Here is a 27,960-nt window from a genome sequence, read left to right as displayed (position 1 = left end):
TCAAGGGAGCAAGGAATTACATATAAAGCTTCAAAAATTCCACCCAGCCAAACTCAGCTTCTTGGCACCCCAATAAAGGGGCGATAGCACGCAAGTCCCTCCTGCTGAGGGCTGTCGGAGGCTTGCTTTGCAAGACACACACCCGCAGCAGAGGGACTTCCTTAAGCTGAGCAGATGCGCTTGTCGGGGGCTATTTGACGGTTGACCTGTTTCTGGGTGAGGTGTCACGGTCTGTGAAAGGTTGCACCACTCCTGACCAAGTGAGACCCTCCTGTGAGCCCAGTTGTCACCCACTCATCGATCAGAAAGCCGAGAAGGTCAACAGATGTTCAACAATTTACGATGGCAACTACTCCCTTCCCCGTTTCATATCTGGCTGATACTCTGGATGATCGTCTCATCAACAAATACTAATAATTCGGTCGTGGCTTCGTCTGGTTTGTCCATGAATTATCATGCCTTTTTGTTCTATCGAGTACCAGAGAAAGAAGGAGCTTACCCCCTCTTTTGCGATGTGATGAGTATGTAGCTCAGCGTATCCAGGATGGCGTGCCTAAACCACAACCGGCTACTCCCCCAAAGCCACCTACTTTTGATCAAGCTGATGAGATTGAGATAGAAGCTTTGCCTGCCGATCCATCTCCTGCGACTGCCCCAACACCGTTTTCTCAGACAAAACAGCAACCAGGCGTTGGCTACCAATCCTTTGATTCAGCACCCCGGCCAAATCAAGAAAATTACACCGGCAAAGAGTATCGATTCAAGAGATTTGTCATTCGGCCAGCCCAACTGAAACTAGAAGGATTCTTGCTCGTTGCTCTCATTGTCTACACTATAACAAGCTACCACGGCAAACGCAAGAATGAGAAGACTGTCGCACACTGGTGGCATTCCCATTCTGAACTACTTCGCACGCAGTTTAGTCAAGTTGGCACCGGATCGTCCAAAGGCTACATAGCGGATGGCCCAGCATTGTTCTACGGTTATGCCACCGGACGCAAGGGCTGTCAAGCATTGACAATACGCTTTGCACTTCGACCACGTCAAGATCTACCATTCATGATTTACGAGGAACTACGTGCTGCGATCGACTTTACTTGGACCGGTCGGAGTGATCGACTCGAATTGGTTTGGTCCTTGACTCCAAAAAAGCAGCAAATGTCATTTGAAGCCAAGGATTCCTTTGTCTGGGCCTTGGTCGAGAAACGCGTCATGAATGTGGTTCGCGAGGATAGATGGGATGTGGTAAGTCTCGATCTACCCCGCTTCCGATCTTTTCTATTCCACTCATCAGCTTTGGCAAAATACTTTTGACACTCTTCTAGCGGACATTCACCGAAGTCAAGGAATCTAGTCAATTGCCATCACACCTCGTGTTCATGTCTGAATCGGGGGAGATCAACGAACAAATTATAAAGTTGGTCATACGCCCAATCTGACACCCTCACATCGTTGAGCAGCTAATCTTAGGCATTCGGAAATTAGGAACAAGGAGCTTGGTCTTTTACAGCTATTGCGAAACAATCCATTGAGCTTGGAATGGTTTGACAGTTTAGTCCTTTCAGGCACCTCGCAGCAAGAACCATCGATATCGTGAGTAAGATGCGCCTAAAGAATTTAACCAGATGAAGTTTCTGACCCTCAATGATATATTTAGAGAGCTCCCTCTGCCATCGGTTCCTTCGAAGCGGACGGTCACACTCCGACTCCGACTACCACCCCACCCGCAAACTTTAGATCCAATACCTTTGATCGAGTTCTGTTTCAATCTAATTGACTCATTAGACCAGGTGGTCTCCCCAACGGCCATAGCTACCAGCAAGCTTACGAAAAAAAGAGCGGAGATTTCGAACCTATTATTGGATGAAGAAAGAAAGTACAAAGAACGTGAGAAGGAGGAGGAGCGCCGGAAAAAAATGAAAGTCTCGCAGGACGAGAAACTTGCGAAGATGACCCCTGCTGAACAACGGAAGTTTAACGAACGCGAGCGTAAAAGAAACGCGGCCAAGATCGGCAAAACTTCTGTCAAACGAAAATAAAATCAACATGACTTACAAATATCCCTGTCGTCCCCAATTTCAGTAAATTCATCCATACATAAAGATATAGATACAAAAAGTGTGTATAAACCTTGCACTTCTCTTCTTCAACAGACTTGATTACTCACTATCTGAAGGCCGTAGCAACATCCTCATCGACAAATTCTCACTAGCTGTCTCGCTGGAAATATGATATTTGTACTTGACTTCGTAGGGGAACAAGACTTACATATATAACATATTAAGGCCCTGTTTGGAGCCGATATAATTGCGTGATATAATCTGGAATTTTGTGACATCTGATCAAGTTTTGGCGGACCTGATCAGATGTCACATAGGATGTCAGGCAAAAAAACTCATATATTGCCTGGATTATATCGGCTCCAAATGGGGCCTAAGTTGAGATATCCCAATATATACAATGCTACCAAGGTGCTTTAGGTAATGTCACTGGGCTTGCAAGCCAATGAAAACTTGGTGCAACAACTAAACATGTGAACTAAAATACATGATCACAGACACCAGGAAAAAAAAAGTCACTTGATCATGCCAGCTCCAGCGGGCTACCCACCATCTACCCACCATCTAACCACCATCTACCCACCATCTACCCAGCATCTAACCACCATCTACCCACCATCTACCCACCATCTACCCACCATCTAACCACAATCCCCCCCCCTCCCCCCCATCTACTTACCTTTCAGAATTTCCATAGGAGATCATCAGTTTTGGCTGGGCACCACTAATCCTTATTTCTGGTCAGCTGATGCTCAGCTTTGGCTCCCAGATCATGCTCAGCTTTGGTGCCCAGCTCATGCTCAGCTTTGGTGTCCAGATCATGCTCAGCTTTGAAACAGTCCTGGCCCAGCTGATTCTCAGCTGTAGTCCAGTCATGGCTCAGCTTAGACTCAGATTAGTACTATCATTGGCCCAGCCAATCCTCAGCTTTGGACCAGTATTGGCTCAGCTGATTTTCAGCTTTGGATCAATCTTGGCCCAGCCAATGCTCAGCTTCTGACCACTCCTGTATAAGGATGGCGTTTGGGACCCGGTGTGGTAAGCCAATCCTGATCTACCCAGAAAACCAGCAAGCATCAATCACAAGGCTGTCACACCTCAAGACTAAATCCCAAACCTCTGGCCCCCTTGTCAGCAAAGCCCAAGGCCCTCAACATCCCCACTCAATGGTCATACCCTGTATAATAGTATTCCCTCTTCCCACACTCCCCCTCTCTTGGATAAACCCTCCCCCTAGTCTCATAAATCTACCCAGATCACATGTTACCCCCTTCTTCTAGTTTTTCCTTAGAACCATGTGCTCAAAGATGTATAAGCACCCTTGAAACCCATCACCCTCCAAACCCAACATGATACACTTGATACTAGACATACCCCAAACCCCACCTGGATTGTTTCTCCCTGAAACACTTCCTCAAACACCTAACTCCTCCTATCTTAGCTCATAGAATATTCTACCCCTGTTATGTCTCACATATCCCATCCTCCAGCTAGGAAGATTGCACTGCAGCCCCCAGAAGATGGCATCATCCCCACCCACTATTACACCATCATGTGACTCCTTGACCCACTACTCTGACCACATGGCTGTTTCATCCTATAGAAGTAGAATCTTCTATGCTTCCCTCCAGGTTATCCTTGTTTCCTCATGTCTCCTCTTTCCTGTGTATATAAACTGGGTTGTTTTCCTCTTCATTTGCTCCCCATCAGAAATTACAGAAATTACTGGTCAGCCTTCATTAGCCTAGTTTATGCCAATAAATCAGATTGGACAAACTTTTTACCTGTGAATTAAAGTTATTAGATTAGAGAAAATTCCCCCAGACATACCTCAAGAAATCTCCATTGCCACCCCTTTCCATAAGAGTCCATACTCTTATATTCTTTTTCTTGTTCCCCTGAGAGGCAGCCCTTCAAGCACCAAATCCCTCTCAAGCTCTATTCATCCCAAGAGTAGTTCCACACCGGGTACCCGTCGCGGGTCTGGGTACCGGGTGAATTTTTGACCAAAAGATGGCACCTGGCACCGCCTGGGTGGGTACCCGCGGTACCCAAGGCGGTATACCCGTGATACCCGCTCTCAAAAAAATGTATATGTGCTACATTGCTGGTTACTACCCGGAGTGACAAGGTTGTCTCTGCTAGTTGTTTGAACGCTATCGTTGTTGTTGTTATTCTGGGAAGATGAGGGGGATGATGCTGATGTGTTGGTAGAGATGGCCCTGGCAAACCCGTTGCGGGTACCTGCTATCCGCTGGCGGGTACCTGCCACGGCCGGCAGGTACCCGCCAGCGGGTGCGGGTGCGGTTGCGGATGTCTGAGATTCTGGGAAAAAGTGGGCGGGTACCCAGATAATTCAACCCAGACCCGCCCACCACTTCAACCGGAAGGCCTGATTGTTGAAACTCCACATCTCTCTCTCCCGTTTTCTCTCCCTTTTGCCCATATGTCACTCCCTTCTCTCCCTTCATATGAATATGCAGTTCCACCTTCTGCCCACAACCTGGCCCCTAGTTGTAATATTCATATAGTGTGCACATCCTGACAATGAAACATCATCAGTTCTTGCGCCTGTTCCCTGAGACCTGAGAGTCTCTTGTAGTGAGGGGCCTTTTTCCCCTTCACAGCTAAAGCAGCTTAGCCCCTTCTTGGGCTTCCTTGTTTTGTTCCTGGCCTTGAGCTTTCCTCCTCAGTCCTTTTTTTCCCTCGTGTTTCCCCAGCCTCAGCTGAAAATTCATCACGATTAACAGTCTCGCGTTCCGCACATCAAATCAACTTTAACTTCGTCCAATCGGTCTCTCAACTTCAATCGGATCCCATCATCTTCTCTCCACTCCAAGCCCATCATCTTCTCTCCACTCCAAGCCATCCTCTTGTACTCAAGCCCACCTTTGGATCAGAAACTCAGCAATGGCTTCCAGAAAGGTTCCCTTGTACCTCGACGAACACAACTACAAGTCGTGGTTGTTTCTCATGAAGTCAAGACTAGACTGAATTGGTGCGCTCGGTCTCGTTCAGGGGGCCGTTAAACCACCAGCTGAAACTGACAAGACGGATGAGAAGAACGTGTACATCAAGCTGAATCGGCTAGCCTACCACGAGATTGTTGAGCACCTCAATGACAGCAATCTGACATATGTTTCTCAAATGCTCCCGGATCAGAACTCTTTCAACGGGTATGCCGTCTGGACAATCCTCAAGCAGAAATATAGCGGAGATGATCATGTTGCCAGGGATCTCGCGCTGAACACCTTTCTCGATATTGAGTATTAATCTCCTCCAGCGACCTTCATAGCCGAGATTTGAGCTGCAAACCATCAATTGGTCTCTGCCAAGGTTGGCCTTGACAAGCAGAGCAAAACAGCCCTCATACTACGAAAGCTTCCGTTGGCCGAGTACAAGTCGTTTCACAATGTTCTCAACGTAGGGTTTCCAAACGACACAGTTCCTCTTCTTCTGACACAACTCGAGAAGCACGTTGCTCAAAACCAACTCAATCAATTGTTGGGAATATCTCAAGTTGCCTTGCTCACCACCAATGAAAAGTACTATATGTGTCCCCACTGCAAGAGGGGCTTCACTATATGCTCTCATTGCAACAAGGCCGGACACCGTGAGTTGCTCTGCTATGAAAAGCATCCGGAACAGCGACCCCCAGCTTCAAAGTCCACGGGAGCGTCAGCCAAATTGTTGTCCAAGGTTCCTGCTCAAGCTCATCTTGCCTCAGCTCACTACAACTCGTCCTCAGTCAATCATCATGCGTTCACCAATGAAGAAATTGAGTCCAAGAGAAATTTCCAAGCAATGATCAACAACCCCGAATTCAAGAAACTCAATATTGGCAAAGGTCTTTAGGTCTTGGTTTTGTGGTTCATCAGTTGGGGGGGGGGGGGGGGGTGTTGAAACTCCACATCTCTCTCTCCCGTTTTCTCTCCCTTTCACCCATATGTCACTCCCTTCTCTCCCTTCATATGAATATGCAGTTCCACCTTCTGCCCACAACCTGGCCCCTAGTTGTAATATTCATATAGTGTGCACATCCTGACAATGAAACATCATCAGTTCCTGCGCCTGTTCCCTGAGACCTGAGAGTCTCTTGTAGTGAGGGGCCTTTTTCCCCTTCACAGCTAAAGCAGCTTAGACCCTTCTTGGGCTTCCTTGTTTTGTTCCTGGCCTTGAGCTTTCCTCCTCAGTCCTTTTTTTCCCTCGTGTTTCCCCAGCCTCAGCTGAAAATTCATCACTGATCCCTTCAACCAGAAGGCCTGATCCCTTCCGGTTGCCAAGGTTTTACAGCCTTGGCAGCCAGAAAAACCCACCTGGTTTCCAAGGACACACAACCTCATTGACCAGGAGGGATTCCTTCCGGTCACTGGGGCTGTATTTTGGTGACCAGAAGGAAAAAATCCTCCCGGTCGCAGAGGTTACAAAACCTTGGCGACCAGGAGGATACTATCTTGGTCATGAAGTTTGTAAAACCTTGGCAACCAAGAGGAAATAGTCCTGGTCGCTGTAAAGCTCAAAAGTGTTCCTGAGAACCTTTTGCTGAGTGCGGAAAGGGATGTATGAGGAAACCTCTGCCTTTCCTGGTTCACTAGACACTAAAACAAGCCCACCAATCTCAGATTGACAGCTTTAATGTAGTGATATTGGAGTTTTATCAAAAGATAACTGTTGTTATAAAGTGGGTGCGATGAAGTTGCTAAAATGTGTTATGAGTGAGGAGTCTGGACTTCAACCAGATGATAGTTGGTCAAAGAGGACCCCTCAGAGGTTTGTGTTATGTAATGTGAGTGTTGTGTAGAGTTGTTATTTCGTGTGTAAGTGTTTTGTAATGTGTGTAAAACCAAAATATAGGGTGACTAATATATTGTGGAGTGAGCAGTTGTGTACTTTGTTATAGGGGAAACTGAGTGCAGGTAGTCTGCTGGGGGGAAGTTACAACAGGGGAGGAGAGCCTCCTTTTATAGACAACAGTGAGGGATTTTAGCTCCAGAGGAGCTCCACATGAGATATTTTAGCTAGGTACATGAGGGTTTTTGACTAGTACATATGCTGAATGGATGGATGTGATTGGTCAGGACTGTACAGGTGATTATGGGTTATGACATGCAGGCTGAATCAGGAGATGTGATTGGTCAGGACTGTATGTTAGTGTAGTCATGCTGTAACCAGGTCACCTGCTGTTGTTATGCAACGAAAATCCACTAGCGCATGCAGCTTAGTGCATGCAGCTATCACATGCAGCTAGCACCTGCATGAGTGCCTGCATGTGTACACTGTATGTATGTAAGTGATGATGCAGCTATGTGTAAATATGTATGTAGCTATGTATGTAACCGTGTGTGTAACTAAGTGTTGTAAATGTGGATTGTGTAACTGTTTTGAGGTTGTAAGGGGTATTGTGAGTGTGTAAGAGTATGTGACTTCTGAGTGAGTGCCCTTATGAGTGTTCTGTAAGGCAAAACTAGGGGTGAATTTGTCCCTAGAAACTGAATCTGGAGGAATATTAAGTGATTGATAAGAGGCAAAGGGAGATTAAGAGTAAAACTAATAGAAATAAGAAAGAAAAAGCAGAAAATTTTGATTTTGGTATATGGGATACCATAAAGCATACCACATTGCAGAGGTTAAATAACCTCAGCGCGCGACCAGCAGGTAACCTCCTGGTTGCAGAGGTTACCTTGCTAACCAGAAGGCAACCTCTTGGTTGCCGAGGTTACCTCGGCAACCAAAAGCTAACCTCCTGGTTGCTGAAGCTACCTCGGCGACCAGAAGACAACCTCCTGGTCACTGAAGTTACCTTGACGACCAGAAGGAAACCTCCTGGTCGTCAAAGTTACCTCGGCGAACAGAAGGAAACCTCCTGGTCGCAGAGGTCTTATTGCAACCAGAACGGTTTCCTTTTGGTCGCCAAGGTCATCCCTCTTCAACCAAAAGGGGCCCCTTCCGGTCGCCAAGATGAGTTTCAAGGAGCAGGTATCCACAGGTACCCGCCAACGAGTGCGGATGTCAGGATCCAGTCAAAACAGGCCGCGGGTACCCGCACCCGCGCGGGTACCCGGGTGTGACGGAGCCATCTCTATGTGTTGGGTCTTCTTTGCTTGCAGTTGGAGGCCATGATCAATTGTTTTGGCGGGGTTTGATGACAGAGGTGGATGGTGGCCGCCTAAGATTTGCCTTACACCCGATGGATTCCCCTGAACCCCAGGAAAAATAGGGGGCTTGGGGCGAGTGCGGGCTGGCGGTACCCGGGTACCTGCTGCCCTTACCCCAAAAACCAGAGACCCGGCACCGCTTGGTAGGTACCCAACAGGCACCCGCCACACCCGCCAGGCGGTGCCGGGTACCCGGACACCATCCCTACTCCTGTAAAAGCTGATGCTCATCTGTGGACCAGAATTGGCTCAGCTGTGGACCAACCTTGGCTCAGCTGGTGCTCAGCTGTGGACCAACCTTGGCTCAGACAATGCTCAGCTGTAGGCCTTGGCTCAGCTGATGCTCAGCTGCAGAAAAGCCTTGGCTCAGGTGATACTCATCTTTTGAATAGTCTTAAAACACCTCATTCTCAGCTATGGAACATCCTTGGGTCAGCCAATGCTCAGATTTGGACCAGTATTGGCTCAGCTGATGCTCAGCTTTTGAAAATTCTTGGCCCAGCTGGTGTCAATATTTGGCTCAGCTTTGGACCATTGTTGGCTGAGCTAGGATGCTCAGATTTGGAATATTCTTGGTCCAGCTGACACTGGGATTTGTATCAGGCTTGGAATAGCCAATGATCAGCTGTGGCCCAGGCTCAGCCAATGCTCAGCTTTGGCCCAGGCTCATTCAATGCCTACTGCTCAGCTTTTGATGAGCATCAGCTGTTCCTGGGAAAAATTTAGGATCAGCTGACTGTGCCACATTGAGTGCTCTGATGCAGTCCTGCAAGCTCTACAAGTGCTGGTGGAGCAGACTTGGAGCAGCACTGAAGCAGCTCTGGAGCAGAAACCAAAGCTGCATCATGTCACTTGCCATCAAGTGACTATATTTTTTTCCTGGGGAGAATTGCAAAAGACAATTCACAACCAAAGTATGTACCATCAGAAGAGGTTACTAGAGACATCAACACCAATTCATGCTAAATATGGTGTTCAAAGTTGAACTGCATAAATTCATAAATGCTTGAATTTCACTTTCATAATGGCAATGGTGGGCCAGCTACGCTAACCGTAGCGTTAGCGTGGCGTAGCGTAGCGGAATTCCGCTAAATTTTAGCGTAGCATTAGCGGAATTGCGCCTTTCTGCGCTAACACTACGCGCAAAGGGTGCGCAGCTAATTTAGCTGTTAGCGTAGTGTTAGCGCAGATGCGCGCAATTGCGCTAACGCTACACACGCAGGGCGCAAAAGAGCGCGCGCTACGGTGCGCCACAGTGCTTTTAGCTGAAAAACAGGCCTTTTTTTCCGCTAAAAGCGCTGTAGCACAGAGTAGCGTAGCGTAGTGACTGTAGCGGCGCGCTAACACTAACAAACAATTGGTGCGCTGTTAGCGCCGCTGAAACGTAGCGCAGCGTAGCAGCGCTAACAGCGCGCTAACGCTACTCAAAATGGGCGGGCGCTTTTTGCCGCTACGCTAACGCTAAGTGGCCCTGTAGCGTAGTGGCCCACCGCAAATAATGGGCAGGAGAATTTTCCAAAGTATGTTTTCCAAGGCTTAAGCGTTGGAATGATGATGCCTTGTAAAAATACATGATGCTAGTGGTTTACTTGATTTTCAAAGGCTTCTCTTACAAGGTATGTCTTGTAAATCAATGCCTTGTAAAAAATTCCCAGGAAAATTCCTCCATAAGACCAAGGATGTACAGTTTCACTTGGCCCCATTTACATCCTTTGTAACACAACCACAGAATACAACACCACTGCCTGTATTCATTGACAAATGCAAGGCATTAGAAATACAGGGTCCACCATTGTATTTGTGAACCATAGTCAAATTTCATGCTCAACTTGTGGGAGTGAAATTTCCAACTCACGTGGGCCACTTTTGCACACAACATTGTGAACACCCGGCTTTCCCTATCCCTCCCACCTAGCACAGTAATCTCCTCTACAGAATCCTCACATCACATATTTCTTTTTGTCCTGAAAATGCCTCCTTGGAATATGTACACCTTTGAATTCAAGCCTGACAGCAACTATGATCATGATGATCCAGAAGCAAATTCATCCAAGTCTGACTCACCACCAAAGGTGTTAGTACCAACCCGCAAGTCCTGTGGTAAGCCCAAGGCGGAGGAATTCATCCACAAAGCGGACAAAGAAGACAGTGATGATGATCAAAAGAACAGGAAAGTATTTTTCTTGCCAACAGGGAACAAGGTCACATTTATTGACCATGACTGCGTATTAGTATCAATGAAGGAATTTTTTGAGAAGTACATCTTGAATTCCTTGGCTTTTTTCTTTCCATCTGTTTTGACACAAATGCGTTCACCATGCCATTCAGACACCCAAATTGCCAAGGTCTGGCTGGGAAGTGCCCTGGAAAAGTGAGGCATATCACTTGCAAGAAAACATTCACCAGGTTTGATGAAAATACCAAAACCAAGTGGGCAATTCTCCACCATTTTGGTATCCAAAAGCACCCATGGCCCAAGGCCAAAAAGCCAGACAAGCTTGCAAAGCAAAAACTCAAGGATGAGATTGCCAAAAACCACAAGGAAGGGGCTTTTGCACTGAAAGTAAATTTTTCTTGTGAATTCAGATTGTTTGTTCAATTCTGATATATTTTGTTGACTTCAGATTGGAAAGCCTGATGCTCCAAAGGATCCATACAAAAGTGTACTGGGCATTCATCCATCCTTGGCAAATGCAGATTGACTTCTCTATCATCGCAGGCTCATTCTTGCCAAGCTAGGCAATGTACCCGGGAAGAAAGGAGCAATGCTTGACAATGATTTCCTGTTGGACATGTTCAAATGGAACAAGTTTGTTCTGATTGCTTTCACCTTGTCAAGGCCCAGGTGATTTTTTCTTGTTTTTTCACAGAGTTGGACTGCAAATCATATCAGCTGGTTTTATGGATGATTTGGAGCATTTCGCCTTCCAAACCAAATGGATGGCCAATAGGATTGTTGCTTGCAATATTGATCACAATGTTTACAGCCAGGGCCTTGTTTCTGATGTGACTTATTGCTTCTTCCTCAATGGGTACCTGCTTTCTACCTCTATGTACTGTGAAGAGCTAGCTTGATGGGTTCCCGTCCAGCTCACTTGGATTCGCGGCCTCTCTGAAAACTACTACAAATTGCACTTTGCCACCTTGTTCCGCCTGTTCCTGAAGCCAGAAATCAGCAAAGAAGAGCGTGATACACTTGTGTGCAACATTGTTGAATTCTTGGCCGCCCAGAGAGAGGGCTTCGTTGCAGCATACTGGGAAGTCTTTGGGATCTGCAACAAGAAGGTTGTTTTAGGGAAGCTCCAGGGATGTCACAAGGATTACCGCGCTCAAGTGACTCAGGTCAAGAATAATTGATTTATTATTATGGCAGACAAGGAGGTATGGAGATGCAGCTCTTGAAAAGAAGAAATCTCCTTATGATGATGGTTACTTTGATTTTTCAAGCTTGGCAATGTCACAGAATACCTTCCAGACAATGTGCCTTTTGTTGATCAAGGAACCTGAAGAGGGTGATGCTAGTCATGAAGACAAGATGGATGAATTTTTTTGGCTATACTCCTTTGTCAAAGTTTTGGAAGAAGACTTCAATGCAGTCATGCGCGGGGTTTCAATTGAGTACAGAGCAGCTTGTAAGGAGCAGATTGATATCTCTCAGTCGTTGGGCTGGGAGAAAACCAAACCCAGCTGCTCCAAGGAAAAACATGCAGACCCGGTACGAATACAAGAATGACGGGCGCCCGCCGGACACCACAGATACTTTGCTGCCCAAACTCACTGATAAGAAGAAAACAGGAAGACCTCCTGGAGCATGCAATGTGGATCGTGGCGCGTTGACCACTTATCCATTGTACCGCGCGTCCAGCAATGAAACAAAGAATAACCGCTGCTGGATGGCTGCGGCACTTGAGACGATGTACACTTTATGCAATCCTCTTTGGCTGCGTGGCTCTAGCGGCCAAGGGACATCTTTATTCACAACGGTGGTGAAGCATTTCACTTCTCAAACCACCTATCAGTTGAAGCAAGACGGCTCGGTCCGCGGAATGCTTTCAATTGCACAAGGTACAATCTTCCAGCACGCTCACAACTTGCATCCTGAAAGCTTCAAGGCGGGCAAGTTTGCATTGGCGGACTTTTTCATTGAGATTGCCCTTGATCCAAAGGCAAACCCTAACCGATCCCGCAAAGGGTTGTTTGACGTTGAAGAAAGGCAAACTCTTACCTGTCCAGCTCACCCAGAGGCACCGCGGGAAGATGTACACTCTGTATGGCCTTTTGCATTTACTGTAAAAGAAGAAACATACACACTTTTTGCTTGAGGATATTGGAATGGTGTGCATTACTGGTCCAAGGCGTTGATGAACGTCTCCGGGGTGGCAGGGATTTGTTATCACAACAATATGGAAAATGACGGACTTGCAAGCGTGGCACCACACCTTGACCCAAACTTAACACAAGTCCCTCCCTGTGCTTGCGGGGCGCGAGCACCCTCCTGCTTGCAGGAGGGACTTGTGCCTTATGTCCAATATTTGGCCTGAGGCTGCCCAGCCAAACATCTAAAAATTCCTTATATCCCCCATATCACCGTATACCCATTGGATTTCTTCACAGCCTCTGGCATCATTAGAATCAGGTTTTCTTTCTACATATTCTGGTGTGTTTAACACAACACCTACCCCCATCCCTTGAAAAAAAAATTGCTGTAAAAGCATGGCTTGCGAGGCCTTGCAAGGCTGAAACCGTGAGAAAGTGTCTGTACTTGACCTGCAAATGGCCCGGCGGGTCTGTCACATTGCTCAGAAAATGCCCTTACAAGAATGGCTGCTGAGCGGCCAGTTCTTGATGAATTTACTTGAAAAAACATGTACAGCTATTGTGTAAACGGTTGCGGTTTTCCACCTTTTTTTTTTTTTTTTCGCGCGCAAACTTTTTTTTTGCCCCCGATCCCTTTTTCCCCCCAGGTGCACAGACGCATGCATCCCCCGAGCCTGACGTGCCCAGACATACATACATACACATTTCAGCTCACCAACCGCTGACCCCACCCGATCCCAACATCGTTGGACCAATTGAAGTTAACGGTCTCAAATTGTTCTCTGGTGAGTGTATCTCTTGATTAATCACAAAACATCCTTCAGCCAATTGATATTGACATTTTCATGTTTCTACAGATATGGGTTATCGCAAGTACTCAGCCGACTTCAAGTACGCAGTCGTCAGAGTGGCAAACAATGGAAAGAACTTATCCGAGATCAACTTGTCATTAGCCGCATCAGTCAGCAAAGATTCCCTGCACCGATGGACCAATTTGTACAAAAGGAAAAGGGCTGTTGTTTGCGATCCTTCTACCTATGAAACCCGAGGCCGACCTTTTGAATTGAAAGAAGAGGATTTAACTTTTATGGTCGCTGAAAAGCCCACAGTTTATCTGGACGAAATCCAGCAGGCGTTACTTGAAGAGAACGACATCATTGTCTGTTTGAAAACAATTGCAAAAACGCTCCATGAGCGCTTGAACATGTCCAAAAAGACAATTCGGACTTTCAACCCGCGCCAAGATCCAGAAGCAAGGGCTTACTACACCTCTTGAATCAGTTGTATACCGACGTCCTATCTTGTATTCACAGGCATGTATTTCTTTTTTTGGTATCACCAACACATTGTCTGTGTAATGATGTCGGGTCTTTTTCAGATGAATCAGGGGTCTCGCTTGAGGTGGTTTCAAGAACAAGAGGCTGGGCTCCTGTAGGTCAAAGAACACCCCAAGTTCCGCGCGAGAGGAGCACCCACAAGTATAATGTCATCCCAGCAATCAGTTTGACTGGGTTAGTTGCGCACGTGGTCCAGGAGGAATCGGTGAATTGGTCTGATTTCAAGTTTTTCCTTGAGCACATCTTGGTAAGCTGTTGTGTTTTTTTATTTACCTTGTGTTGCATCAGTTTCTAATGCCAGCATTTGCAGCTTCCATCTATGAACCCCTTTCCAGCACCGCGCAGCGTACTTGTCATGGACAACGCGCAAATCCATCACAACGGACGGATCGCAGAGCTTGTTGAGGAACAAGGGTGTCTCTTGCAACATCTTCCGGCATACTCACCAGACTTAAACCCAATTGAGAAGGGTTTCTCAGTATACAAATCGACCTTAAGACGGAACGAAGATTTACTCACGGGTGGTGAGGAGGACCACGATGTTTTAGATACTTTTGTCAGTTTTGTTTTCACAGATGTTTTGACCCGTAAGCTTTTCATTGGCTCGGGTTACCTTGTATAGTGATCAGATTCTATGAATTATCACTTCTTCTTGTAACCTTTGTGATTTCTTTCTCCTTCAATCAAGCAAAGCAACATTTTCTCACCCATAAATCTCCGATAGAGACAGTTTCACTAGTAATTTCATTTCACTTCACTTGGAGTATGGAAAACAATCTTCAATCGGAGTTTGGAAAACAATTCAAGAGACCATTCATTGCGGAAGCTATAGCAAACACACCATTTTTGAGTGAGCAAACTCGACATTTTTGATTGAGCAAGATTTTAGAGATCAATAGCAGACTTCATGAGAGAGAAAAGACAAGATAAGTTATTGATAGCAGACTATTTTGTGAGAGAGACTATTCATTGTTGTTTAGATATGTATTGATAGCAGACTTTCTTCAATGATAGAGATCAATGGCGCTTTTTGAGACTACGTTCGTACTTCTTAATGCTGCTCACAAGGGATTGAGCATGACTTCTTTTCACACCGAGTTCTTCAAACTCCTTTGCCTCAAAGTTTTTGAACTCGGCATAGTGGGTGATCCCGTATTCAGCTAGAGCTTTTTGGACATTTTCGCAGTTCACATCGATGTGACAGAATGTCAAGTAGTCGGCAATGTCCACAGTTACGTCGGAGGCCGGCGGTGAGGAAGCAGGGGCCGGGTTTGAACCATTCGCTTGAGCCAAAAAGTTACGTTGAGGAACCGGGGGAACCGAGCTGTTCATCTCAATGTGGGGCATGGCAGGGTACGGTTGAAATGTCTGTGGTGAGGCGCCCGGCCATGCCCAAGGCGAGTTCGGCCAAACCATTGGTGGTGGGATATAACCACCAATCCCCATTCCCGCATAAGCAGCTGTCAGAGGCGAGATGTTCGGAGGGGTTCTTTGGTGTCTGGGGCCTCTCGATGATGGCGGCGAAGCTTCCCGGTGTCGATGATTTTGATGGCGATTAACGGGACTAGATTCACGTCCCCTGTCGTCTGACCCGCGGCTAGCACTGTCTGATACACCTGAAGAAGCTTTGAATTCCTCTTTTGTTTGAAACGTAAACGCCGGAGATGAGGGTGGTTTGTGCTTGGTGATCTCTGGATTTTGAGCCTGAGAGGAGAGGGCATCAGATTCAACAACGTTCACATTTCTGATGAAATTCTTGACACTCACCATGGCTCTTGCCCACAGGGCAATTCGATCGGGGCTGAGTGCAATGAAACGATTTGGATTTTGGGGATCAATCATGACTGGAAGCTCCAAGGATCCAGTCAGTTGTTTGCAAGGCATGTGAGTCGCTCGGATGGTCCACATGTTATTCAATATTTCGGAGTTCTTCTTAGCGCCAGCGGTGGGCTGTGGTTTGGTCGATGCCTCATTACTTCCTCTGTTTCTCTCAGATAAGAGTCTCAATGCCTTGTTCCTCTGATATGATAGAAACAATCAGCCAAATCAGGAGGTTCAAAATCAAAGAAAAGGGTAGTACCCACTTCCGCGACAAGCTTAGGATCATTCTGCACAACATAGATTTTAGCTCCCCCCTTACAATCAGCCATCTCAAGGAAATCCGCAAAAATTTCTGAGTTATCCAAGTCGGTCTTGTTCTTTTCGACAAATTGTCCGCCATGTTGAATTATGGCATACCAGAAGAGCTCGCCTTCTTGCTCTTGTTCTTCTGCGAGTTCAACAACGACGCCCGGTTCCTTGGCACAAAGCACGGCAATTGCTGCTTGTTTGAAAGCGGCAAGACTGGTGTGCAAAGGCTTCCAATGGAAGAAAAGCTGACCTGGTTTTGCAACCAGTTTAGAGTACTTGTCCTCGGGTTCGACCGTATTTGCCTTGCGTCTATTTGCGTTACGGGTATTGCACGTGGTCGGCTTGGGTTTGAGAACGTACAATTTGTACTCTAAGTTGACCTTGAACTCCTCGTTGGCCTCTTCGTCGTCATTGCCTTTATCTTCGTCGCCATCCTTGCTATTAGCATCATCTTGCAAGCTTGGTGCGGGCGCAGTACCTGTTGATGCCATAGACTCGTCCAACCATGCGCTGACTTCATCAAGTGTTTGCATGCGATTGAGTTGACTGGAATAATCTAAACAAATGAAGAATATCAGCAAACAGGCATTATCATGGATAAAAATAAGAAAAGATGAAATGAAAAACCTTTGTGTTCCATGGCGCTGGCGGTAGGTAACGGATGAGGATGTGACGTGGCAGGAGGGTCAAAGGCAGTGAGTGACCGGGGGATGCCTGCGTCTGTGCGCTGGGGGGGAAAAAGGGATTGGGGGCAAAAAAAAAGTTCGCGTGCGAAAAAAAAAACAAAAAAAAAGGCGGAAAACCGCAACCATTTACACAATAGCTGTACAAGACAGCTGAGATCAAGGGCTAGACATGGCCAACTGGGATTTGGATTATGAGGTGATACCAGGTTGTAGGAGAGTTGTAAACACAAAATCACACATTTTCATTGAAAAAACCCGTCAGCCTCAGGCCAAATATGTGACATTAGACCATCCGCACCGGGCGCTAAGTTAGCCCGGATTAGGGCACTTAGTTTGACCCCGCACCCGCATCGGGTTGGATCAACCGGGGATCAACTTAGCCCGGAGCTCCGTTTGGAGCTAGTGGGGTCTAAATGTAGACCCCACTAATCCCAAAGTGAATATGCATCATGCTTGTTAGCATGAACTTTATGTGTTTAGGTGCCAAACACATAACATATAGGCACCTAAACACATAACCTCCGACGGCCTCGGACTCGCTAATTCCCACCCATGCGGATGGCCAATCGGATTATCCTATTCCGATCGTAATCCGAGCTAGTTAGCCCTGGCTAATCTAGCCACGGATGCGGATGCTCTTAGTCCTAAGCCTCTCCTTCGGAGACGCTTCGCGCCTCCTCGGAGAGGCTTAGTTAAGCTCGACCTTGACCGGATTTGCCCCACGGTGTACGAAGTGTTTCAATGCCCGAGATCGGGTATACCCGGAATTCCCCTCCGGGTATACTCTCCGACCGGTCGGATATCAGCCGGGGCCCAGCCCTAGCATCCACTCACCGGCCGGTAGTGGACTCGACGGGAAGTCATCTGAAGTCATCCAATCTCGATGGCAAGACCTCGAATATACATCAATCTGGCAGTGTCAATGACACCAGAAATAAATGTAAACAGGTAGTAGCAAGTTCATTTTGCTCTTGATATCACCTGATGAGACATGGGGGACTGTGATACGGAGAGGGAATAAAAAAATACAACAAGATATTCATAAGCCCGCGCCTATGAGAACACATCTCTTGGTTGAGACACCTCTAAGCGAAATCGAGAGATGAAGCCACATAAACACAAGGGGAAGTAGCATCGCATGAGCACACGGCCAAGGGGCAATTAGGATAAGCAAAATAGATAACAGTGAGGAATCCTGATTTGGTTTGGCTGGAGCTTACGGACTAGGATTGAGCATTGTGAGCGGCAGCGGCAGAAGCTCTGGCCGCGAAACCACCTGCAGAGACGTTGCCGCCGTTCGCGCGGGCTTCGGAGGATTGAATCCGCGCGGCAGCTTCCATCGTCATCCCGCCCTTCGAGCCTCCTCCACCTCCAGCACCTTGCGCCTGTTCATCGAAGTCCAGGTGTGATCAACAGTTAGTGCAAGGTTTCGCAATGTTCCGGTAGCTCGGTTATCTGAGCTCGATTCCAGCAAGCTCAAAACTTTCTGGACTGTTGGAAGACCCGGATATAACCCATGCGTCTTGGTCTTTTATTTTGTTGGGAGACAGGGGATGCTAGCAGGTGACTGGAAACGGGGCTTACGCATTGGCCATTGCCGGAATTATCGGAGCTTCCTTTTGAAGGCATCTCTCTCTTGTAAACCGGATTGGTTTTGATTTATTCTGTGTGCGCTGGGAGGGAGGGAGACGTTTGGTAAAGGCAATTATGTTGCAGCAAAGCCGTCGAGATCGAGGTTTGTGGAGGAGGACAAAGCAAGCAAGGATTTAGATCAATCAGCGCGTTTAAAGATAATGGGTGAAGTATTTAGGTTGATACTTTAGGGCAGCTATTCAGCATGACACTGGGAAGGGAATATAACAGCGTTGGGAAAACCTGTAGAGCTCGTGGGCTTACCTCTTTTGTTTTTGTAGGGGAAAGGGTCAAGTCAGGGTCGATGGCAAGGATCGGGAACCTGAGAACCTCGCCAGAAGAAGCGAGTCTATTTGTACGCTTTCTTGTCTCTTGTAGAGGCTTCTCTTAACTCCGAAACTTTCGGACATTCAGCCTCTGCTATCTGGCACACGCCTCACTAACCTACACCATATCACGAATATCATCTTCGAATTTCATCTGTTTTGACATGTTTTTACAAATTTCTGTTATCTTCACGCATGCAAATTGCTACATAGCGGTGACGTTGACTTTGTCAATCTTCTTCGGATCGATTTGTTCATACATACTTTCACGGGCTTAGGATACACCACGGGTGCACTAAAAGTTTCCGAGGTGGTCTTGAGAACCAAAATGGCTGGATAGTGGTTTTTGGGACCAAATTGGTCTGAATTTGGTTTGGGAACCCATTTGGTTACCAATTTGGTTCCCAAAACCATTTTGTGAGAGAATGACCACCGTCCTCTAAGAGATTTGGTTTTCAGAACCAATCTCACAACTTTTTCCCAAATGTTGTGGGATTGGTTCTGAAAACCAAAACAGTTGGTGTAAAGGATATCAAAACCAAAAACGTTGGCAGAGCGGTTCCCAGAACCAAATGGAAGTTCCCGGAAATATTTCTCGGAACTGTCCTGACATGGGCAGGCAGTTCTGAAAACTCAATCCTGCGGGCTGCGCAGCCATTTATACCATTTGATATATATTTGAAATATCCCCCAGTTGCTTTCTCCGACCGGAGACTTGAAATTGCCCCAGTTGCCTCCACAACTCGCCCATCATCGATCCCCTCTGGAACAAGGCCCTCCGCCGCTGGAAACTCCTCTTCTCCCTCGTCGGCCATCACCCCTTCTCAAGGAGGCCTGGGGCCAATGGCTCGGCCAGCGCCAATCGTCCGCCGCCCGCCTCCTCTCCTGTGTGTGTTCGTGGGTGGGTGCTTACTGGTTTCTTCCCTCTTCAGGAAGCAGAACGTCGACTCGGTGCTCTCGCCAGCCAATCCGGCATGGATGACGGAGTTTGTTGACGAGGCCTACCAGACCATCGTCCTGGCCCACCAGACGGTCACCACGTGGGTCTTCTTCTTCCGGGATTGCGAGCCTGGTGTGTTGAGCCAGGCATTTGTTTTTGTTTTGCAGGGGCCAGTTTGAGGACGAGCAGGTGAAGCGATTCCTGCATCCGCTGATGGTCAAGTTCCTGCGCAAGAAGCGCCGGAGACTGCTGGGCTTGTACAGCCCGAGCCATCTGATCAGCTGGATGAAGCATCCCCCACCGGCGCAGGAGAGCAAGCTGGCGGTGGTGGCCATGCGGGCGGCGCCGTTCGACCAGGCAGGCACGCTCGTCCAGCTCGCCGTCCGGTTCCGCTCTCGCCAGAGCCTTGAGATCCGCGACGAGCGCGGGCTCGTCGTCTTTGGCTCCCACTCCGAGCCCCAGCCGATCATGGAAGTCAGTCCCCTTTCGTGCCCTTTGTTGCTTCCCTCTGCTGAGCCTGTTTCTCTCTCTCTCCCCAGTACTTTGTCTTCCAGAAGCGGATGGGGCAGGTTGATGAGTCGTTCTGTCTGCTCCAGCAGGTCGACGAGGATCCCAAGCCGGATTGCTTGCCTGTCTAGCATCCCCCCGTAATAAAACTGTGTCCATGACTGCCCTTGTCCCAAGTAATTAAACAAGCTCGGCTTTGAAGTGTTGCACATGGATCTGCTGTGGCTGAGTGGTGTGTGTCCAGGAGAGCCAGATTGGCTGTTCTCCTGTGGGAATGGCCAATCCCGTGCCCCTGGAGTGGAGTGGTCGAGTGGGAGGGCCTGTACAGAAATTGGTGCGCACAAATGTTTCCTGGAACCAATGATGGCCCGGGAATGTTTTTGGCAACCAAAATGTGGTTATTGAAACCATTTGGCTCACTGATGTTGGTTATCCACACAGATTGGCCAACCAAAATGGTTTCAGGAACCATTTGGCTGACCAATCTTGATTTTTCAAACCAAATTGCCAACCAAAATGGTTTCTACAACCTTTTGGTCAACCAATTTGGGTTTTCAAAACTGTTTGGCCCACCAAATTGGTTTTCAACACTGATCAGCCAACCAAATTGGTTTTGAAAACCATTTGAAGTGGTTTCAAGAATATTTCTTCAACCAGAATGGGTTTTCAGATATATTCAGAACCACCTGAGGCGGTTCTGAGAATATATTAAAAATATCTGAAAATGGTTAGTCCGACTCGTTCCTCAGGACGTCCAGGACTGAGTGTATTGGAAATATTTTGAAAACCATTCAAATTGGTTTTCAAAATATTTTTTTGCACCTGTAGAGTGAATGGAGGACTTCCCGCCGATCTGGAAACCCAGATTTTCCCAGATTTCGCAGGGAAATCTAGGCAGATCTAGGATTTGGGACGATTGAGCCCAGATTTCCCCGCAGAATCTGGAAAAACCTGAGTTTCCAGATTGACGGGAAGTCCTCCAATGAAGTATAAATATAATCTTAGTCCCAGAGTATGAATTGGTGTAAGGCATCGACAGTCGATTGCTATCAACCATGTGGTGTCTATGAACATACATAAACCTGCAGGGTTGAGGCACCATAAAGCACCTTAAAGTCGTCTCAACTCTCGAGTAACTCGCCACCCAACAGATGGATATTGGCATGGTCCATGTTCAACTACAAGAGTGTCCATTCTCCAAGCGAGGTGAGAAACCGCTAGGGACAATGTGAGTCATGACGGTTGAAGTTGAGGAGGCGCCATCATGACTGCTTCTTCCTGGAAATTAAAATATGTAGGAACATTCCACTCTCGCCATGATCTTTGACAAACGCAACTTGGCAAAGAGTCTAACTTAACAAAGTCCCTCTATTTGAGGGGGACACTGTCCCGCCGGGACCCTCCGAAGGAGGGACTTACACCCAATGTCCAAGTTTGGGCTGACAGAATCAGAACTATGTCTTTTTTCTTACGTTTCTGGCTTCACCCTTTCCCATTGGGCAGCAAAGGTTTGGGGGAACAAAAGATTCCCAAGATCAAGGAGAATCTCTCCAAATTTTTCTGAATTTTTTGAGGCCTTCAGAACCCCTCAGATCCATTTTGTGTGACTATCTGTGGTCCGCTTCATCCTATATTACAAAGGCCCCGTTTGGCAGCAGTGATGTTATGTAATAACCACTGCTTTTCTATAACCGGGCCTCACCAAGGCCCATATTGTATCACTCGCATGTTTGGCAGATTTGACGAGTTATGAGGGTCATCACGAGTTTCCTCATCACTCCTCATCATCCCCGCCATTTCCGATATAGTACCCCTGGGGGTGTATTTGGGGTGATATTGACACCCTTACACAACACACCCCCAACTCCACCTCTGTTACTCACCTTGATGGCCGGTACAGACTTTGTACTGGTCACCAAGCAGAGTACACACTCCAATCAATGGAAACAGTCATTGACATTGATGACCGATCCAACACAATTGGCCATTGATGACCATTGGTCATCAAAGGGACTATGTATTCTCCTTGATGACCATTGGTCATCAAAGGGACTATGTATTCTCCTCGATGACCATTGGTCATCGAAGGGACTGTGTACATATTCTCCTCGATGACCATTGGTCATCCAAGGGACCATGTATTCCCATTGATAACCAATGGTCATTGATGGGACTATGTGTTCCCCAAAAGGGACTCTGTATTCCCTTTGATGACCGTGTACCGGCCATTGTCGAGAGGAGTTAAACACTTGATTGGCCTTGCCGGTATGTACGCTTGATGGCCAGTATTTACCGGCCATGGAGCTTGTTATGTAGGCAAGCTGTATGACGCAAGTGGCAGCCAAACACTCGTGTTATCTTGAAAGATATGAAATTCAAGAGTGATGTTAAAGAACCTGACTGTTTTTATTACTGTAAATCAAAGACCAGAACTGGAAGAAAACAAAGATGAGACGCTGAAGATAAGAAGAATTGAGTATTCAAGAAAGAGACAAACCCTGAAGTAGATGGATCAGATAATAGAATGGACAACTAGGAATTTAGGAGATAGATTGAAGTCGAGGAGCTGAGAGTTGATACGGATTAGTAATAGGTTTGAAGTCAAGACAAAATAGAAAAGAATAACAAACCCTGTGTTTTACGCAGATAAGTGACAACAATAGAATAATGAAAAGAGGATCTAGATTGACGACAAGACTGAGAAATAAACAATGATTAGTTATGAGAGAACAAGTTAAGGGTAGATAAATTGAGAGGAAATGCTTGATGAGCATTTCTCACCAAGTTGGAAAGCTAATTAGGCTGTCCAAGTTAAAGCTTTGCCGAGATGAGCAAAGAGTCTTGATGAGATGAGCGTCAAGGTTAGTTGATCCTGAGCGGAGCGTCGGAGTACCGTTATTGAAGCGAGTTCCGCCAGCAATGGACAAAAGTGATGGAGTTTGTCGGAGAGAGGATCGGGAGAGCGAGGGAGAGCGTTGGCGATACCTTGACCGATTAGGTTAGATTTGATGATTCAAGTCGCGCGATGTTGTTGAGCGCGCACTTGCGCAGATTGAAGTCAGAAAATGAAAAGAACGAGTTTTTGACGAGTTTTGAGGACGAGTGTCAGGCTAGTTTCAACAGATGTGCATCACATTAGGTAAGTGCACAACATCACATAACATGATTGCTGCCAAACGGGGCCAAAGTTCACACTGTACAGAATCCAAAACTCATGAAGTTAAAAGGGACATTGCAGATCAAGAAGACAGGTTGGGGATAGGTGGGTATAGTACATGGATAAAGAAGACTTTGGTCATAATGGAAATCCAAACAATAATGAAATTGGACAGGAAATGGATGGGTGAGAGCAGTTTTGAGAAAGTCCCCACCAAAAATCCAAATGCTGTTAGCCTGTAAGCCCGTTTAGCGCGTAAGTCCCTCCCTCCGGTCGGCGCAATGGGACCAGTGTTTTACCACTCCACCTGTAGGAGGGTGGGACTTGGTTAAGTTAGGCAAAGAGTGTAGGGCTAACATGTGCCAAGTTTCAAGTCAAAGCTGCAGTTCAAAAGGAGAAGATCTATGTAAATATGCCAATCAATGTTTCATGGCTGAACTTGCATATGTAACAAAACAAAGCAAAAAATTCAAGCAAAACATCGACTGTGTCATTTTCTTAGTTGTAAATTAGCTCTTTGCAATAAGCATTTACTTAGTAGGGGGGTTCACAATTGAAATTTGTAAAACTTTAGGACCCATTTTAACCCGTTTATGAACATATTTTTAAAAAGTTGATAATTGCACTGATTGATCAGTCACACCTTTTTCTGGACATCTTGCCAAAATTTTAAAACTATGTTCATAAAGGCCTTAAATTGACCTCCAAAGTTTTATAAAATTCAATTGTGAACCCCCCTAGTATGACTTTGTAACATCCACGTTGCTTGCGCCGTAGGAACTGTAGGCAGACAGTTTCTTAGAGTGTGGTGTGGTTTTGAACGTTTGCTACACTTGCGCTAAGTGTAGCGTGATCGCAGGTGATGGTGATCTATCGCTGTTGCTTGGGCTTATCGCGTCTAGGTGCTAGTACATAGGTGCTTCTTCAGTTGCGGCTTTGTCACACAACCTTTTTTTTAAAAAGTGGATTTTGGCCTATGGTATTGTACAGTATGAATCTGAGAAACATCAAACTGAGAGATCAACAGTCAAAACTACCAATCACTACTACAAAAATGCTAGTGAGATGAGAGCCAACAAGAATTCAAACGCAGTTGCACAACCTTGCTGGCGGCCACAGCTTAAGTCTCTCGAGCGGAGGGTCCAGGGGACCCCGGCGGGAAGGCGGCTTTGTTGCTTGTACTTGGCGCTTGCCACAGCCGAGGGCCCGAGCCTAAACAGGGCTCACCCTGTGAGAGCCCCGAAGGCCCCCGGCAGGCGAGGCACTTGTGCTCAGTTCGCGCCACAGCAAGCCAGCTGCCAGCAGGGGATTTGTGTTAAGCTAGCTGGCGGCCTCTATACACAACAGAGAGCAAACTTGACACAAGCCCCTCGTACCCAGAATGGTAGAGTGGCGCGGGGCGGCGTGTGCAACCCCACTACCATTGGTAGAGGGACTTGCATGCAATCCCACTTTCATGGCGTGACAGCAGGAAACCATTTTGGTGTAGAGCACACCTTTTCGGCACTACACCTCACAAACCCAGAAAAGCTTGTTTTTTTCACTAAGGATGATGGCCTGCATCTTGCAGTCATCGTAGTCTATTCAGAATTTTAGTTTGAGCATACAAGTATCTCATTTATTTTTTTGAAAACTCTGGGTTTTGAAGATCCCTCTTCGACCATTAAGCTCCAAACCCATGATCTATAATTAAATCTTAAGTTAATTCTCCCGTGCCTTTTCCTCTTTTTTTCCAATCACGATTCATTAGTAAGCTACAGTAGGCTACAGTCCTCTAGCAAATCTTGGCCCGACAGAATCCGCTCACCTTGTTGGCGACAACAATTGATCTCAGCTGGACGGCAATCTCTCAAATCATTGGTATTTGGTTCACTCAATGGAACCTGCTCACCTCGTTGGCAACAGCACCATTCATTTGCATCTGGTTCCCGCCGGTAAGCCCATCAAATCACCCATTCAAAAACTTCACATCCCCCACCCATCCCCAAAAGCACTGCATTGTGGTGCGCGGCCGGGGCAACTTTGCCTCCCCGCCATAGTGTTGTGGGGTTGAGTGGAGACTGGCCTTGTTGCTGTGGGACCTTCGGCTTGTCTTTTGGGGAATGAAGTGGGGAGGTTGTGTGTATGTAGTTCAACCATTTTTGCTTCTTCTCCGCCCCCATATCCTTGGCCGCAATCGCTCAAATCAGCAAGAAAAAAAATCAGCTTTGCCCCAACCGAACTCAGCAAGCAACTAGCATAATGCCTTTGAAGAAAACACTTGACTGGATACCGCCACCACGCCCAAAAAAAGAAAGAGATAAGATTCAGCTCATCTGTGATTTAATAGCGGCCATGGATTTTACGCCAAAATCTTTCTTTGCTGCTTTCCTCAAGAACCCAGACATGGCGGCTGCTGTTGAACACCGATATTGGTCTACGCCAGTTGGAATTCCCTCCACTATCCGACTTGTCAAAACCATTCGGGACAATGTACAGGAGACATACCAGGGAATAACTGCATGGAAAAACTTCATTCTCAACAAAGTAAATAGATTTTTTTTCAATTTCAATCTTGATTGGTAAATTCTAATTTCTCAGCGACTTTACTTTGGAATTTTAGGCTTCCATCATTGTTCAAAATGAGACACCTCCAACTGGTTATTTTCCAAAGGGTGGGTATTACAGCTCGGAACATATCAAATCCGACTTTTTTGATTCCAGCGCAAAGGACAGGCGCAATCAAGAGCTTGTGGAGGAGCACATGCCCTTCTTGTTCAAACTCGTCACCAACAAGATGCGCATGGACTTGACGCCTTCCCCAACTGGCCCATCGGACAGTCTTGATGAAGAAGATGCCCTGCTTGAAAAGTCTGATGCCGACAAACGCGAGCCTGATCTCTTTGGTGATGGATCAGATGCTCCAAAAGATCATCAGCAGCGAGTGATTACCGTAAGCTCTCTTTGTGCAATCTGCTTGATGTAATTTTTGAACTTTTGGCCAACTGTTGTGTTATTTTTACCAATTCTGAGACCGGAAAAACCATTTGTGCAATGGTAGCTTATCTGGCAAATCAAAGGCACAACAGTCTTCAAATATCCAACAGCTTAACCTTCTTGGCGTGCGGTGTTTCTGAGAGGGTTAATAAGTATCTACAGCAGATTGGTCTGACTTCCTCTCGAAAAACGGCTATTTCGGCATTGAAAACTCTCGGAAAAGCAGCTGTGTCAAACATATCTAAAAAACTAGCCAAAAAATCAAACAATCCCATTCCCGCCTTCCTTTGTATTGATAACTTGGAGTTTGAACAGAGGGTCCACTTGAAATCTGGAGGACACAACACAAAGATGTTCCACGGGACGTGGGGCTATATTCATCAACTCAACCCGGCAATGACATCTTTGCTATCGCCAGACAAAATCACCCTTCAAGCATTTAAAGAAGCAATGTCAAAAGCCGCATCTGTCAAGATACACCCAAAGACTCTTTATGGTAGTATTCCCGAACACCTTCATTGGAAGGAGGTCCTCAAGTCTCAGATCGCCACCGTCCTCCTGAAATATCTCATTGAGCCCGCTGATAGCAAGATTCACATTCAAACCACCCCACCTACAGTTGACCAGATCCCCCATACCCGTCCCAACATCACCATGCTGAAGTTGATGGTTGCCTCAGATGAATCTTCTCAAGGAGTCTCTGACGTCTTTGATGGGATCCTCAAACAGTTGTCAGTTTCAAAGGAAGACTTCTACAATCGCTTACAGGTCATTGACGCCGACTTGGCAACCTGTCAAAACGTTCAAAGTCTCTGAATCCCAAACCATCACAACGAAGAGAATCTCACAAGCATACACACAGTTCTTGGCGGCGCACACACCCTCTGGAATATTGCTGGAGCAATCTTCACTCTCCACTTGGGAAACTCGGCCAACAGTCGTGATTCTGGTGCTTGGCGTTTCTTAGATGCATTAGGAATGCCATCGGACAAGCCTATTGACAAGAAAGACTTCACCTTGATGATTCAGAACATGGAGAAAATCCATGAGGCAACAATATGCCATCTATTGATGTAAGTCACTTTTTTAAAACCTTTTTCGGTGCCACCAACTGAAGAATTCAATATTGTTTTTTGTAGGGTTGTCACGGGTATAGATGACACGGTACTAGGCCCAAAGCTCCGCAAACTTCCCTCGGATAAGATCAAATTCATTGTTGATGAGTGCTACAATTGTTTCTTTACCGCATCCACCATCTGTAACGCTGGCAAAATTCTCTCTCCCAAGTTATCCAATCAGCTCCTTTGGACAATCAATTTTTCCAGTGTTGTCGAAGCAAATAGAGCAATGAAGTCAGGTGACGTGGGTAGGGTAATGTACATGTGGAAGCGCTGGTCAGTGATGTCTCAGTCAATGAAGAAACTCAAGAATTACGCGATTCATCTACCAAGAATGGTCATTCTTTTGGAGAAGATCTTGTCAACTGCTCTGAGTAAGGCGATTAAACACTCTCTTTTCATTGCTCCGAGCAGAAGGCGCAAACACTTTGTGGCCAAGGACTTCTTTCTCAAATCTCAAAACTACTGGCTCAAGTACATATTCAATCACACAGGAAAGGGGACAGAAATTGAGTGACTCCAAAATATTTATTCACCCAATGTGTCTCTGGTATGACATGTTTTCATTTATTTGGAGCATTTTTTATGTTTTTGACGTTTTTTATGTCTTTCTTCCAGC

General features: G+C 46.6%; 5 protein-coding genes across 5 annotated transcripts; 4 read left to right on the top strand and 1 right to left on the bottom strand.

Annotated features, from left to right (window-relative positions):
- Positions 1 to 388: 388 nt before the first annotated feature.
- On the top strand, positions 389 to 2,039 carry PtA15_1A31 (uncharacterized protein; the record flags this gene model as incomplete). The annotated part of the gene is made up of 5 exons (XM_053165335.1): positions 389 to 437; positions 530 to 1,245; positions 1,326 to 1,417; positions 1,486 to 1,593; positions 1,658 to 2,039. 5 exons carry the CDS (start codon positions 389 to 391, stop codon positions 2,037 to 2,039), a joined length of 1,347 nt encoding a protein of 448 aa, XP_053016248.1.
- Positions 2,040 to 10,185: 8,146 nt separating this feature from the next.
- On the top strand, positions 10,186 to 10,456 carry PtA15_1A30 (uncharacterized protein; the record flags this gene model as incomplete). The annotated part of the gene is made up of 2 exons (XM_053165324.1): positions 10,186 to 10,389; positions 10,448 to 10,456. The coding sequence occupies 2 exons, from the start codon at positions 10,186 to 10,188 to the stop codon at positions 10,454 to 10,456; spliced, it is 213 nt and encodes a 70-aa protein (XP_053016247.1).
- A 7,452-nt stretch (positions 10,457 to 17,908) lies between these two features.
- Positions 17,909 to 18,314, bottom strand: PtA15_1A29 (uncharacterized protein; the record flags this gene model as incomplete). The annotated part of the gene is made up of 2 exons (XM_053165312.1): positions 17,909 to 18,070; positions 18,270 to 18,314. 2 exons carry the CDS (start codon positions 18,312 to 18,314, stop codon positions 17,909 to 17,911), a joined length of 207 nt encoding a protein of 68 aa, XP_053016246.1.
- A 1,307-nt stretch (positions 18,315 to 19,621) lies between these two features.
- PtA15_1A28 (uncharacterized protein) lies at positions 19,622 to 20,221 on the top strand (the record flags this gene model as incomplete). Its single annotated transcript, XM_053165301.1, has 3 exons — positions 19,622 to 19,683; positions 19,751 to 20,057; positions 20,123 to 20,221. The coding sequence occupies 3 exons, from the start codon at positions 19,622 to 19,624 to the stop codon at positions 20,219 to 20,221; spliced, it is 468 nt and encodes a 155-aa protein (XP_053016245.1).
- Positions 20,222 to 25,581: 5,360 nt separating this feature from the next.
- Positions 25,582 to 26,212, top strand: PtA15_1A27 (uncharacterized protein; the record flags this gene model as incomplete). Its single annotated transcript, XM_053165290.1, has 2 exons — positions 25,582 to 25,773; positions 25,850 to 26,212. 2 exons carry the CDS (start codon positions 25,582 to 25,584, stop codon positions 26,210 to 26,212), a joined length of 555 nt encoding a protein of 184 aa, XP_053016244.1.
- Between the last annotated feature and the right edge of the window lie 1,748 nt (positions 26,213 to 27,960).

The sequence above is a fragment of the Puccinia triticina genome, chromosome 1A (assembly GCF_026914185.1).
Source record: "Puccinia triticina chromosome 1A, complete sequence".
Classification (NCBI taxonomy): Eukaryota; Fungi; Basidiomycota; class Pucciniomycetes; order Pucciniales; family Pucciniaceae; genus Puccinia; species Puccinia triticina.
This window is presented reverse-complemented; position numbering and strand designations above follow the sequence as displayed.